This window comes from Papio anubis, chromosome 11 (genome assembly GCF_008728515.1).
Source record: "Papio anubis isolate 15944 chromosome 11, Panubis1.0, whole genome shotgun sequence".
NCBI lineage: Eukaryota > Metazoa > Chordata > Mammalia > Primates > Cercopithecidae > Papio > Papio anubis.
The window spans coordinates 35,341,678-35,357,997 of NC_044986.1; the positions used below are offsets into that span (position 1 = coordinate 35,341,678).

General features: G+C 37.2%; 1 protein-coding gene across 4 annotated transcripts in view; it reads right to left on the reverse strand.

Moving 5' to 3' along the window:
* The window catches only part of R3HCC1L (R3H domain and coiled-coil containing 1 like), a 103,901-nt gene that overhangs the window by 15,337 nt on the left and 72,244 nt on the right, over positions 1-16,320 (reverse strand). For 3 of the 4 annotated variants that reach the window (XM_021943565.2, XM_003919623.5, XM_021943566.2), the window contains one exon: positions 13,731-15,529. In XM_021943565.2, the coding sequence (XP_021799257.1) occupies positions 13,731-15,515 (1,785 nt within the window). In that variant the 5' untranslated portion in view covers positions 15,516-15,529. Of the gene's footprint in view, positions 1-13,730; positions 15,530-16,320 lie in introns of those variants that run through there. The other variant, XM_021943567.1, reaches the window with a different exon arrangement.

A 16,320-nucleotide genomic window follows, 5' to 3' on the forward strand; every position in this document is an offset into this window, starting at 1 on the left:
AATATGTAAATCAACTTAGGAAATATGTGAACAATATTAAGTTCTCCAGAAGATAAACATGGGGCGTCTTCCCATTTCTCTAAGTCCTTAATTTCTTCCAACAATGTTTTACAGTTTTCAGAGTATAAGTTTTATATCTCTTTTGTTAAATGTATTCCTAAATGTTTTATTCTTTTTGAGGTTATTGTAAAATTGTTTTCTTCATTTTCTGCATTGACTTTGAGTTACTTTCCAAAACCCGAACAAAACAAGGAACTGCATGTTTGTACATTTATAAACTGGGGCTAAATAATACATTGTGAAAGATACAATGTAAATCACAAAATATCTTAGAAATATAAATCCTAAGAAATGTTATAGGCCAGGCGTAGTGGCACGGACCTGTAATCCCAGCACTTTGGGAGGCCCAGGCAGGCAAATTGCTTGAGTTCAAGACCAGCCTGGGCAACATGGCAACATGGAAAAACCCTGCCTCTACAAAAATTACAAAACATTAGCCGAATGTGGTGGCACACACCTGTAATCCCAGCTACTCGGAGTGGGAGTGCTGAGGCTGGAGGATAGCTTGAGTCCGGGAGGTCGAGGCTGCAGTGAGCCAAGACTGTACCACTACACTCCAGCCTGGGTTACAGAGCAAGACTTTGTATCAAAAAAAAAAAGGGAGGGGGGTATAAAAAGGAAAGAAACGACAGGATAGTCTGGTAAGAAAATTTGATTATGCTCCTTTGCTCTAACCTAGTCAGCAAAGCTAAACTTGTATACTTATATTTCATTTCTGAGGTACCTATTAAACATCTGACTTCTGACACTGATTAAAAACTGTTAATAATAGCAAAAACCATAATTCTTATTCTACATTTCATGAAACAAATGAAGGCTACGAGTTACATACTTCTGATCAGTTCTTCCCCTATCACTCAGAATCCACTATCACTAGAGATTCCTAACTTTTCCCAGAGGAGGAAGAACTTCATTTCCCCCAGGGTACTGATATTGCTGGGATCAGCTCACATTTCCTCAGTAACACATTTTTTTGTGTGGAGGTAGGATATCATACTGTTAATGGAACTTTCTCTCCTAAGAATCTCAGCAAAACATGCAAGAGAACTTGACAGAAAGAAGGAGAGGATATGTGGCATAAAAGGGAGAAAGTGTCAAAGAGAGGATAATATGGGATGAAGATGGAAGTGAGGCAGAGAAAGACTGTGAAGAGGGATGGGGAGATAGGACCACTGACACAGAGGGATGAGACACGGCAGTATGGAAAGCTTTAAGAAAAAGCTCTACAATCTGATGTACTGATTATGCACTTTTGCAGTAGGCCTGGACTATCCAATACAGTAGCTGCCTGTCACATGTGGCTATGTAATAAGTAAAATGTGGCTAGTTCAAATTGAGATATGCTATAAGTATAAAATACCCCTTAGATTTCAAGACTTAATACAAAAAGAAATATCTCATTAATAATTGTTAATACTGATTACATGTTGAAATATTTTGAACATACTAGTTTAAAATATATTATTAATTTTACCTGTTATTACTTTTCTAATATGGCTACTAGAAAATTCAAAATTATACATGTGGTTCACATTTGTGACTTGCATTGTATTTCTACTGTAGACAACAGAAACATTTACCTTAAGAATCACATGTATTTGGGCAATCCCTCCTAGAGTCAATGTCAAACCTTCATAATATTTTTTATTAGGGCTAAGAATGTCTGATACAGCAAAAACAGAGGGTAGAGGTTTAGAATTTCATTCATTCTGATCTATCTATTATAAACCAAGGGAAAATTTACAAATGATTCAGAGAAAACAATTTTGAGTTATGAATCACAAATATTTTTAGGATTTTAAATAGTGGTCTGTGTTGCTATTTATAAAGCATAAATGATATGTGAGTATTCCTTCATATGCACAACCAGCTTCCATAAAACCATTCAACTAAATCAAAATTAACTTCCTGAAATAGAGGGTTTGAAGACACTTAGGGCCTAGCAGTCTGGTCTTGAAAACAAGTCTATAAACTATTACCCAACTAGTAATGATGTTATTGCCCCGATGCCTATTTGCAGAGGGATAAAAGGATAGGGGAAAGAGCACAAGGTCAACAAGGCATGCATCACTGAGTTTTTATTTTTTGTATTCTGTTTATTTAATACTTAGTTCTTCAATATATAAAAGGAAAATACAAGAAGTTCTGAAGTCACATGCCAATTATTCCCTACAGACAAAATTTATTTATATATATTCATATATGCATGCTACATTATGCCCTCCCTAGCTGCTGCCACTGGCACCCACACACACCATGAGGGGAACCTGAAAGCAGACCTGCCCATCTGTCACTCGTGCACACCTTCCTGGGGCCTAAGGATGAGCCTACACAGCTTTCCACTGCTACAACAACGAATGGCACCCAAGCACGCTGTCTGAGGGCTAGGGATTAGCCTACCCCACTCGCCACAGCCTGCACTCAAGTGCACCATCAGGGAGCCTGGAGAATGACCCACCCCAACCCCCCACCTGCATAAGCATTCTGCGTGCTGCTTGGGAGCCAGAGGGATAGCCCACTGCTGCTCCTACCATCACCAAAACACATTGCCCAGGGGCTCAAGGACCCATCTGCTCACCCAGCACACTGCTGCCACTGCTGGCACCAAAGTAAACTGCCTGGAGGCCTAAGGATCAGCCTGTCCAGACTCACTACCTTTGGTGCACAGAACGCTGCCTGAAGCCCTAAGGATCAGCACACTCAGCCTGCTGTTGTCCAAGGACTGGCCTCTACCTGGTGTCCTCATCTCCAACAAAGGTCTACTACAGCTTCCACTAACCACCACAGCCTAAGCCATTGAGAAGCTCACAGACACAAATGACACTGATTACAGCCCAAGAAATCATACAGAAACTATGCTACTGTACCCACCCAGAATCAAAACCAAAGTGCTGGACCCAACCAAAAGAATAGATATATCTATAGGAAAAAGTATTTTCCCTATGAAAGCCAATCCATAAAATTTGAAGAAGTGACTATTATACTAGATGCACAGATACCAATGAAAGAACACAAGAAACATAAAAAAGCAAGGACACATAACACTTCCAAAAGAACACAGTAATTATTCACCAACATTCCAATGAAAAAGAAATCTATGAAATGCCTGACAAAGAATTCAAAAATATTAAAGGTCAGTGAGATTCAAGAAAACATAGATAAATAATACAAGGAAATCAGACAAACAATTCATGACCTCAATGAGAAATTCAACTAAGAGTTAGAGTTCATAAAGAACGAAATCAATCCTGAACTGAACAATTCAATGAATGAAACAAAAAACACAATTGAGGGCAATAGTAGACTAGATCAAGCAGAAGAAAGAATTTCTAAACTTAAAAGACAGACCTTCTGAAATAACCCTGTCAGAAAATAAATAGAATAAAGCAAGCCTATGTGAAATGAGGGACATCACAAAGTGACAAATATTTAAATTTTGGGAGTTCCAGAGAAGAGATGGCTAAAGGCACAAAAAACCTATTTAATGAAATAACAGCTGAAAATGTCCCAAGTCTTGCAAGAGATATAGACATCCAAATATAGGAAGCTCAAAGATTCCCAAATAGATTCAACCCAAAAACGTCTTCTCCAAGGCACACTGTAGTCAAACTGTCAAAAGTCAAAGACTAAGAATTCTAAAAAACAGCAAGAGAAAACCTTCAAGTTATATAGAAGGGATATATAGAAGGGAATTCCCATCAGACGGGAACAATAAAGTTGTTCCCAGACAAGCAAAAACAGGGAATTCATTATCTTGAGACTGGACCTACAAGAAATGCTTAAGGAAATCTTACACCTGGAAGTGAAAGGATGCTGTCTACCATCATAAAAACACATGAAAGTATAAAGCCCACTGGCAGAACAGACACAAATGAGAGAAAGAAGTCAAATGTTACCACCACAGAAAACCATCAAACTGCAAAGAAAAATAAGATAGGAAGAAAGAAACAAAAGATACATAAAACAAACAGAAAACAATAAAATGAAAGGAATAAGTCCTTACCTATCAATAACAACCATTATCAATAATAACCTATCAATAATAACCATATTTAACCATTTTAAATTCTCCACTTAAAAGATATAATTTAGCTGAACAGATTAATAAACATGACCCAACTATATGCTGCCTACACTTCACCTGTAGACACATATTGCCTAGAAGTGAAAGGATGGAAAAATATATTCCACACAGACAGAAACCAAATGCAAAGCAGGGATAGTTATATGAGATAAAACAGACTTTAAGTCAAAAACTTTAAAAAGGGCTGGGCATGGTGGCTCACACCTGTAATCCCAGCACTTTGGGAGGCCAAGGCAGGCAGATGACTTGAGGCCAGGAGTTCGAGACCAGCCTGGCCAACATGGCGAAACCCTGTCTCTATTAAAAATACAAAAATTAGCTGAGCATAATAGTGTGCGCCTATAATCCCAGCTACTCAGGGGGCTGAGTCAAGAGAATTGCTTGAATCCAGAAGGCAGAAGGTGGAGGCTGCAGTGGGCTAAGACCATGCCACTGCACTCCAGCCTGGGAGACAGAGCCAACTCTGTCTCCAAAAAAAAAAAAAAAAAAAGGAAAAAAAGGAAAAAAAGGAAAAAAGAAAGAAAAAAGAAACAAAGAAAGTCATTATATAATGATAAAGGGATCAACTCAGTAAGATGATATAACATTGTAAATATATATGCACCCAACACAAGAGCACCCAGATATATAAAGCAAATACTATTAGATCTAAAGGAAGCAATAGACTCCAATACAATAATAGTTGGGGGCTTCAACATCCTACTCTCAGCATTGGACAGATCATTAGACAGAAAAATCAACAGAGAAACACTGGATTTACACTGCACTGTAAACCAAATGGACCTAACAGACATTACTGGAACACTTTATCCAACAACTGCAGAATACATTCTCATCAGTACAACCTAATGAAGCACCTCAAAGAATTAGAAAATCAAGAACAAACCAAATCCAAAATTAGTAAAAGGAAAGACTTAATACAGGTAACAGTGGAACTAAATGAGAGACTAAGAAAACACAAAGGATCGATGAAACAAAAAGTTTTTTTAATGCAAAAAACAAAATCAATGAAACACCAGCTAGACTAACCATAGTGAAATCATTATATGATTTGCATATATTGAATCATCCTTGCATTCCTAGAATAAACCCCACTTCATCATGATATCTTTTTTTTTTTTTTAATGTTGAATTTGGTTTGCTAGTATTTTGGTGAAGATTTTTGTAAAAAATGTGATACATTACGTCAACAGAATGAAGGTCAAAACCCATATAAACATCTCAATAGATACAGAAAAAGCACTTGATAAAGTTCAACATCCCTTCATGATAAAAAAACCCTCAACAAATTAGAAATAGAAGAAACATACCTCAACATAATAAAGGCTATATATGACAAACTCACACCTAACATTATGATGAATGGGAGAAGCTTTCCACTTTTCCTCTAAGGACGGGAACAAAGCAACAATGTCCACATTCACCACTCTTACTCAATGTAGTACTTGAAGTCCTAGACAGAGCAACAGGTAAGAGAAATAAAGAACTGCCAAATTGGAAAAGAGAAAGTCAAACTGTATCTCTTTGAAGATGAAATGATCTTACAGAAAAATCTAATGACTCCACCAAAAAACTCTCATAACTGAAAAAAAAAAATTCAGTAAATTACCAGATACAAAGTCAGCCAATATAACTCAGCATTTCTATACACCAACACCACACTAGTTGAAAGAAAAATTAAGAAAGAAATCCCATTTATAATAAATACAAAAAATGAAATAAAATACCTAGGAGTAAATCTAACTAAGGAGGCAAAAGCTCTCTACGAGGAAAACTACAAAACACTGATGAAAGAAAACTAGAGAGAACACAAACAAATCGGAAGACATCTCATGCTTATGAATTGGAATAATTAATACTGTTAAAATGACCGTACTGCCTAAAGCAGTCTAAAGATTCAGTGCAATCCCTATCAAAATACCAACGACAATTCTTCATAGAAATAGAAAAAACAATACTAAAATTTGAATGGAACCACAAAAGACAAAAATTAGTCAAAGCAATGCTGAGCAAAAAGAATAAACCTGGAGGTATCACACTACCTGATTTCAAAAAATACTGTAAAACTGTGGTAACCACAACAGCAAGGTATTGGTATAAAAACAGGCACACACCAATGGAACAGAATAGAGAACCCTATTCTGTTCACGCATTTACAGCCAACTGATTTTCGACAAAGGCACCAAGAACATTGGGGAAAGCACACCCTCTTCAATAAACGATGCTGAAAAAACTGGATGTCTATATGCAGAAGAATGAAGTCAGATTCCTATCTCTTACCGCATATAAAAATCAACTCAAAATGAATTAATGACTTAAACATAAGACCTGAAACTATAAAACTCTGTTATGACAGCCCTAGCAAACTAATACCTTATTCCAGTAAATAAGGCTGGAAAGGAAGAATGGAGTTTCAATTTCCTCACCAACATTTTGATTTTAAATACAACTATAACTGACATGTCATATTTATTCCTATATTCCCCCATTGATCATATTATCTTGCAAACTAGGCAGTTAATATATATTTACAGAATGAATAAAATGCACATGCTTCAAGTTAATTATTCTGTCCAAATGCATGCTTAACAAGACTTATTCTAGGCTGGGTGTGGTGGGTCATACCTGTAATCCCAACACTTTGGGGGGCTGAGGTCAGACGATCACTTGAGGCCAAAAACCAAGACCAGCCTAGGCAACACAGCAAAAGCCCTCCTCTACAAAAAATAATTTTTTAAAAATTAGGCAGGCGTGGTGACATACACCTGTGGTCCCAGCTACTCGGGAGGCTGAGGCAGGAGAATTGCTTGAGCCCACAAGTTTGAGGCTAGAGTGAGCTAAGATCATGCCACTGCACTCTAGCCTGGGCAACAAAGTCAGACTGTCTCAACCCCCACCACCTAAAAAATAGATGAACAAAAAAAACCCAAGACTTATTTGATCTATACAACAACAAATATATGTATGTTGAGACAGGGTCTCATTGTGTTGCCCAGGCTGAAGTGCAGGGGTATGACTTGGCTCACTGCAGCGTCTGCCTCCTGGGCTCAAGAGATCCTTCCACCTCACCCTCCCCAGTAGCTAGGACCACAGGCATATGCCACTACGCCCGGTTAAGTTTTGTATTTTTTGTAGAGATGAGGTTTCGCCATGTTGCCTAGGCTGGTCTCAAACTCCTGCACTCAAGCGATCCACCTGCCTCGGCCTCACAAAGTGCTGGGATTACAGGTGTGAGCTACCATGCTCAGGTAACAACATATATTTTTTAAATGATTCTAAACGGCACTCTAAAATTAGGGGAAAAAATTGATACTTTTTTCTTTACCGTTACCAATCAACTTTAATTGCCCTGGTTAATAAATCATGAAGAAAATTCAGAATAAATTATAAAAAGAAAACAAAATTTCAAAATAAATCATCTGTACTTCTGATAGTGACAAACTCAGGACTTGATTCTGGAAGGAGTCTGTATTTTTCACAAGCTGTTCTCACAACCTGGAATGCTTTTTCTGCTCATGTTCCTTCTTCTCCCAAGATCCAGCTTCAATCTTTAACTCCTCTTGATGCTTCTTTCCCAATTTATTCCAAATTTGGCGATCTTTCCTTTCCTATATTGCTATTTCCTAACACTTAGCAGTTGGATATATATTACATTTCATCAATTCTAAGATATATCCTTTTTTTCACATTTTAATATCACTGACATTAGGACGCATCACAATCAACATATTGTTATTGCTCCCTGCACATGCATATCAGAAGCACCAGTACTGAAACTGGCAGAAAGGGTCGTCAGTAATGTGAAGGAAAATTCCAGATATTAGAACAGCTCTACATAAGTGCAAAGGTGTCTTAAGAATCCAGCAACTAAGATTTTTGGTTCTTTTATGTATTAAGAAATGCTGCATCATCAAAGTTCTTAATGGCAAAATGAATGACACTGAATAGAAAAGCATCAATATCGGTGGCTGAATCAAGAAATTATTAGAAAGAGTTGGATTGTGAACGTGAAGTATTAGGAAAATCTTAACCAATTTATTTTACTACTTTTTTTATGTATGAAGATGAAATATGACAAAAAAATTTATGTCCAATTAGGAGAGTTGTTTCAATATGTATAAAATTCAAATTCTAAGGGAAAAGCACTGTGTCAAAGTTTTTTCTATCTTAGTAATACATAAAATAATGGTATATTTCACAATCAAAGGCATTTCCAATTCATTGAAATAGAATACTTTTTTTTCTAGTCATTCCTGAGAATAAATAAGTCTCATTAGTTCCACAAGACTGTACACTGCTTACTGTTATCATTCTCTTTTACCCCCAACATCACTAGGATCAGCGCTGGGCACAGAATATTTGTTCAATATCTGTTGACTGGCTGAGACCTGTCAGGTAGAGACAAAGGCTTAATGTCATGGAAAGAACAAAGGGCTAGAAACCAGGAGGCACAGATTCTAATGCCAACTCGGGCATTAACTTACTGTAGCTACAACCCTTCTGGGTCTTAGTTACCTCGTCTGTAAAATAAGAAGGGGCCAGCCTAGTTTGTAGGCTAGACTGCTGAATCCATGTTTAAGGAGTTGACAGTCTTGTGGAACTAACGAGACTTATTTTCAGAAATCATTTTAAACACTAACATTCCACTTTTTAAAAATGACTTGTGCAGTTCTATCTCTAAGACAGGATAAAGCTCTAGTTCTGAGTCCTTATATGTCAAGGACTATAATATAAATTCTGGCTCATCTTGGAAGATAGGAATAAGAACATTTTTGTGGGTACTTTTAATTAAACACAATTAAACATAATAAACCACTTTACAGTTACAGGTATAACAAATTTAAATGAGAGGCACTGGGGGTTACAGGAACAAGGACAACAAGATTTGGGTACAAGTTGGTGGTGTAAAATTACTACAGTTGCTTCAAAAATCTATTTACACATTAACCCATATAATCAATTCTCAATTATGTAGGTGAGGTTATTCAAGTCCTTCATTTCTGTTTTTCTCTTCCACTTAACTGCTTGTTAACTCACTTTCTATTGAAGAAAATCAATTTAAAATTTTATGATTTACTATAAACCCTAACAAATTAAAAAATGCACTAACCATACTCCACATGCCATCTCTCATGGAATTCACTGACACAAGCACTGTCAAGGACAGAGCAAGGTATACTAGGAATCTCTAAATCTTCAGACAAGAATCCTTAAATAAAAGTTTCCTTGTACTGACAATATAGGCCAAGAACTGTTCACCTTTCTCCAGTTTTGAAAGAGGATCAGAAATTAAAATGCTGCTGGCTTCTATGCTGATTCTGAGGAAAAAATGTTATGCAACAAATATAACAGAGCTCAGAAGGGGTATTTTTAATTTTAGGAGTCACCTGGTTACAAAAACAAAACAAACTATGAGCGATGGAATCTACTTAATGTTCCCTCTTTCTGTTTGGACCAGAGATCTAGTCATCATTCACTAATGGATTGAACAATAAAAACAGAGTACATAATTCACTCAGATTCTTCACTGGATGTCCCAACTGACTGCATTAGAATATACAGCATCTGGAAAGTGAGTCTATAAATCCCCACTTAGGCAGTCAATAACATGTCAATTCAGACATTTTTATAAAAATATGAATTATAAATCTGTTAAAATGAGCTGCAACTATTAAAAGACACTGTGAAAAAAATTAGAACTAGACAGGTGAGGGGGTACATGGGAACTCTGTACTCTGTTCAATTTTTTAAATAAATCTAAAACTACTCGAAAATAAAGTCTATACATTTAAAAAAAATAGAATAGAAAACAGAAATTAGAAACATAGAACAGCATAGTAAAAGTGGGAACTATAATCTCTTGTTTAATTCTATAGCCTCACCAACATGAAACTGCATCAACCAGTCCAGCATCGGGGGATCGAATCTCCTTTTGTCCTTTTTCCCCCATCCTATCCCTCTAATCTCCTTTTGAAGTCATATTCTGTGTCACTTATCAGGCAATGAAATACAGTTTTAGTACCTCTGTTATAAGGTTGTTTTATATTAATTACCCTGCAGATTGCTGTGTAACTAGTCACATAGTTACACATTGTCTCTCCAAATAAAACATGAACAACTTCAGAGCAAAAGATGGCATGCAGCACAGTGCCTTTAACATAGCAGTGATAACAACATATCTCTAGCTATTTGGGATTTATAGTTTATCAAACTCTAAGTGTTCAATATTTGCTATTTAACTGAAAGGTGATGGGCTACCAAGTATTTATGAGGCATCGAGGGGCTGGGATATGAAGGGCTTTCCTCTCTTTGTATGGTTATATAATTTGCTTTTAGTGACTGGATTGTAAGTTTTTCCTTTCAGTTTTGGGTTTTGCACTTAACATGGACACCATTTTTGCAAAATACTATACGGAGATAGAGAGAGTATAACAATGTAAGTTAGCACACACAGAGAAGTAAGACGGGTGGGATAGGATAGTATTCCTTTTACTCTTCTCTTTCCCATTATGGTCTACATACTATTATAGAATATGGTTGTATAATATTAGTGGCTTTCTATAACTAAAAGAAGGCCTCAAATTCTTACAAAGTTTAGGAGATACCTACTTAAATATTTACCCCATCTAAAAATTCAAATCAGTGCCACAAATGACAACGACAGTGACAGATGCTGGTATCTATCAACACCAATGTTACGTTCTTGGTATCCCATTAATCCTTCTACCAATAGATTTGCTGATCAGTACAGATGGCAGTAGGGGCTATGAAAGTTTTTTCTAGTGAACAGTAACTCCTGTGTTCTTCTACCAAGAATTCAGAAGGCTAAAAAAAGTCATGCCAATATCGTGTCCTTCATCAATTACCACCTTAAGTTTCTGGGCATTCCATACTATGGCTTTAGGAGACTAAGTGTGATTTTTGGAGACTCATCAAGAGTTGCAGTTCTGGGAGCTCAATAATGACCTACTTATACTCTAACCCCCTGAGGCAGTTTTGGAGGTTCAAATGTCACAGGAAATTGCTTCACAAGCCAATGGCTGTCACACCTTGCTCTACAGCATACCTGACCATTAGAAGTATTAGACATACCTCCATATGTCTAGCTGTTATCATATCAAGAAACAGGCCAGCTGGGATGATAGCCAAAAACCTTTGGTTGGAAAGGTTTCAAGGTAGGCAGGCACTCACTCTGGTTTAGCACTTAATAAAGTATGTTTGGAGCAATAAAAATAATAAACCAGAAGTCATCAAAGGGTTATTAATGTTGCTGGATTTATGACATCTTTTAATAACATTATCACTATTACATTTTCTAAAACTCAAAGCAGAAGAGCCCATAGTTTTGCAGTTGGATCTGCTACTTGCATCCTCAATTTCCTTCCTTCCTGCTCTTATTTATGCTCATTCCTCAACACAGACTCTACTCTCTTCCAAGTACCTCCAAACATAAGCCAAACACAACAACCAGACACTGTCCAACTTCAGCTTAAAATACTGTATTATCTGTTTTCCTCCCAATCCTGGCTTTAGGTCATCCCAATGTCCTTTTTAACTATATTACTATGCTCCTCAAAATACTGAGTTGTTGCCTAAATTATTTTACACCTACTCTAAACACTGCAAAGACCTGAAAAACTGAGTTGTAAACCTGAACTCCCCCTCTTCCAATACACAAGCCATATCCATAAGCTACCCCACCGAATCCAATTTCCAGCCCCTGATGTTTTGAAAGCCCCTGGAGGCCACCCTAAAAAGACAGAGTCCCCAACTCTGCCCTATCAACTCCATCCATTGGATAAATATTTACTGAGTACTACACCATGTGTAAAAGGCCATGAGAGCCATGCTCTTCTTTTGGAAGAAGCTGTTCATCTCTCCTCCATGTTCATGTGCTCTCTATTCCTCATGCAGTCCTTTCACCAATTCTTGCAAACACTGTTTCTTTTCTCAGTCTAAAGCCTTCTCTCAATGCTTTAATTCTTAATAACATCTCCATATTCACCTAGCTTCCCACCTTATTATTATTTCTTAACCTGATTTGGATCTCAAACCTCTACTGAACAGTATGTTTCTAATTACGGGCTGACAGTCATTTGTAGTTCCCCACTCACATTCTCATATAGATTTAAGTGTATCACCTTTGAGCAGTAGTTCTCAAGCTTTATGTGCATCAGAATCACCTGAAAAAGTTGTAAATAGTTTGCTGGGCTAAATAAATTGCATTTCTGACAAGTTCCCAGATGACACTCATGCTGCTGATCTAGGGACCATACTTTGGAAATCACTGCCTTTGAGAATCTGATGAAAGCTACGAAAAAACGCACATACGTACATATAATTTTGCATGTAATTTCAAGGGGCTCATGGACGCTCACTCATAGATATTCTCTGCTCTATATTTTGTTCTGAGGAATGTTTAAGATACAGTGTTTCCTGACCTGACTGTAGGATGTGCTCGTTTGCGGTACAGGGAAATTCTTTCTCTGCAAACACCTCCCATGAACGAGGTGGGATGCTTGGTATTGGAAAGTCAGTTCTGTCCAATGAGCTGCCCTCTTCAGTATCATGTGGCTCGTTTACAGGCATGTGATAATTTTTCTATACTTCTAGCTTAATTCTCAGAAACAAAAGACTCATCACTTAGTAATTCAAAAGGGTCTTTGGAATGCCTCAAAAGAAACCCTTTAGGTGAGGAAATGGTATCGTAGAAAGAACATAAACATTGGATTAAGAGAGAACTAGACTGAAATCTTGATTCCGCCTTTCCTAAAGGTGTGACCACCAAGCTTCAACTTCCTCATTTATAAAACTGGTGCTCTTATAGGAAAATAATTTTTTCCCTTCCAGGCAAAGGTTATGTGAACCAACTACAGGGAATGAAAGAGGGAGTGGTTCTACTACTTAAAACCAGTGATTCTTATTTATGGTAAGGAATTTAAATGTTGGATACAGAGTAAACATTTAAATTAAGAAAACAAGACTGAACTAATTTCTAAGATGCCTCAAATCTAACATTTATTTATGAATTCTAATTGGCCAGCATATCATTATTCACTTACATTTTCTATTTATGCTAAATAGGTAATTCATTCTTCAATTTAACCCAGTATAAACTCCTTAAAAAACAATGATACTTTCTTGTATTTTACCTTTCCTTTGTCTACTTCCTTCCCTCTACAGTGTCTAACATTCCAACATCCACAAGAAAATAAAATATAAATAACAATAGTAATAAATTATTCTCCTTCCCTTAAATAGGCCCATGTAAAAGATACCTTGTTAAAACAGAAAAACCTTTTTGAAGAAGTTTTCCTTTGTATTTCCTCAACAGATAGCCAAAATCCATTAAATTCATCTTTATTCAATAAGATCTCCCAGGGCTTGGCTATTATAGATATAGCTCAATGCTGTATATTTTATTTTTTAAAGATCTATCAGATATTCTCTTCTCAATCTACAAGTCTATTAGTTTATTGTAGGAACTCTCAATTATCAGTGAATGTGCATCAATGTCTATCAATATTACCACTGAAATCCTAATTTATAAACTGTCTAAGCATCAAGCAATTTCAATTAAACATACCTCTTGTAGAAGACGTGGATCCAGGCAGTCACCATCATCGTTAAACATAGATTCCCAGCTCTCCTCAGTGGCAGTAATTCCCTCTGTGTGAGAAGTTTCATTTGCTTTTGGTTCAATGGATGTTTCCACAGATAATGATTCCCTATCAGGAAAAGATACACCAAATTCTACATTCTCTGAGTCATCTTGCTCTTTTGTTTTGAACTCTTTGGCAGTTCTTAGTTCGTGCGATGCTTCTGTTGTATCACCAGCACTACCCAGATCAATGCCCACGGCACTGTCTGAAAGTACTTTTGTCCCATTTAACATACTGAGTTCAGAGTCCAAAAAAGTGTTATAATTACTACCAGCAATCTTTTTTATAGGTAAGGAGGAAGCACAATCTGACAAGCTCTCTATCAACTTTCCTGTTGACTCTGTAAAACAAGACGAAATACTCTCAGCATAAATACCTGAGCAAGCAGTCAGGTTGCCGAAATTTTCAGTGTCATTCCCACTTCCAGCTACATGAAGAGGGATTGCATCTGCACTCATTCCTATAAACTTTGAGAAACTTCGTGTATTATTAGAGATCTCATCAGCTATTCTAACTGCAACTACATAAGAGCTATCAACAGTTACATGATCACTACAGGATGTAACTGTGGTGTCCATCATACATGCTTTATTGGTAATGTCACCTACATTCTTAAATTCATTACCTCTATGTGTTTCATGAGCAAGGACAGTTGTATCAGGAGGTTCGTGTTTTACATGTAACTCATCAGCAGTCATGTCATTCTTCTCACATTCTCTAATCATCACTGGACTAACAGTGTCATTTGTGCTCTCTGACAGAGAGATGTGACCCATAGTTTCAGGAATGGAATCTGTATCTTTTTGATCTAAAATGAAACCTGTACTATTGGCTATACCACCTACATTCTCAGCTTCGAAATCTATGCAAGTTTGATCAAAGACACCATCTGGACTTCCAGGAACAGAGGTAGTGGTGATGCCTCCGCTGCTGGGCTTCAATATTCCATCTGATGTTTGCATGCTTTGCTGCACAATTTCAGAATCAGAGCTTAGTTTTATTGGTACAATCATATTCTCAGGTTTCATGACAGAACTAAAAACTCTAGGAAACTCATATAGTATCTCCAAAACCTTGGTATTAGTTTCAATTCTGCCTTCCAAATCTTTGTGTTCAAATGTTTCCCCATCAGGCTCATGCCTACTGAAGTCACAGAATTCCAGATTTTGGAATGGTTTGCTTGGAACCTGAGCCTCACTGATTTCTGAACAGGCCTGTGACAGAAGTATCCTCTCATGTCCTGTCATATCTGTAGTTTCAACTTCCAAACACTCCACTTTCTTTGGTTTACAATGTCTCTGTAAAGGTGCATTAGTTACAACCCCAGCATTTGGGGCTCCCTGCTGATGTCCTTGGGATAATACTTCTTTGGATTCAGTGGTTCCTCTCTTAGAACAAACTCTATTTGTTTTTTGAAGGCATGTGTCCTTTCTTAATTTTGTTGAAGATTTTTTTCCTTCTCTACACTTATGCTCCTTTCTATCAGGATTGATACCTAGTCTTCGAGCCTCTGGTTTGTCTCTAAAGACTTCTTTTTGGGAGAGAGAGCTTTCTTTTTGCTTTTCTTTCACCACAGAGTTAGGTGAACCACAGCTTTCTTCTTCATCACCTGTCTTAAGGAGTACTGCACCCCTTCGAGCTTTAGGTACATAAAGTGCCATGTCAGGCCTTCTGGCTCGAACTCTGCATCTCTCTGCTTCTTGCTGCATGGCATCAACACAATCTGCAAGAGAAGAATGATTTAATTATCAGACACTAATTACAATGTATTGAACCAAAGATTTTCTTTTTTCTTTTTGAGACAGAGTCTCACTCTGTCACCCAGGCTAGAGTGCAATGAAGAGATCTCAGCTCACTATAACCTCTGCCCTCCCAGGCTCAAGTGATCCTTCTACCTCTGCCTCCCGAGTAGCTGGGACCACAGACACATGCCACCGTGCCTGGCTTTGTGGTTCTGTTTGTTTGTTTTTGTATTTCTGGTAGAGATGGGGTTTCGCCATGTTGCCTAGGCTGGTCTCAAGCCCAGGCTGAGCTCAAGGCAATCCACCCACCTCAGTCTCCCAAAGTGCTGGGAGTACAGGCATGAACCACTGTGCCCAGTCTTTTTTTTTTCCTTTAACTTTTTGTTTTTGTTCAACATAAATATATATGCACATAAAGTGATTTTTGAGAGTAACTTGAATGTTGGCTAGAAAATGAAATGACTTATCAGAGAATGCTTTCTAGAAGATGTTGCTTTTGATTTAATATTTTTTAGAAAAGAGAAAGTAGTGAAAAAGAGAAAAGTATTATTCTATTAATACCATTTAGTCAAGTGACTTGCCATGAATTTCCCTTGCTTCCAGCAGTAATAAAACAGATCTGGCTAGGATGAAGGAGGGTAGAAGACGGAGGAAACTGTGATGAGACAATTCACTCTAGTAACTTCCTGACAACCTCCACCATGGAAGCTCAATGGAATTTAACAAGAAGAAATATAACAAAAGTTAAACCTTTATCTACTATCTACTAAAT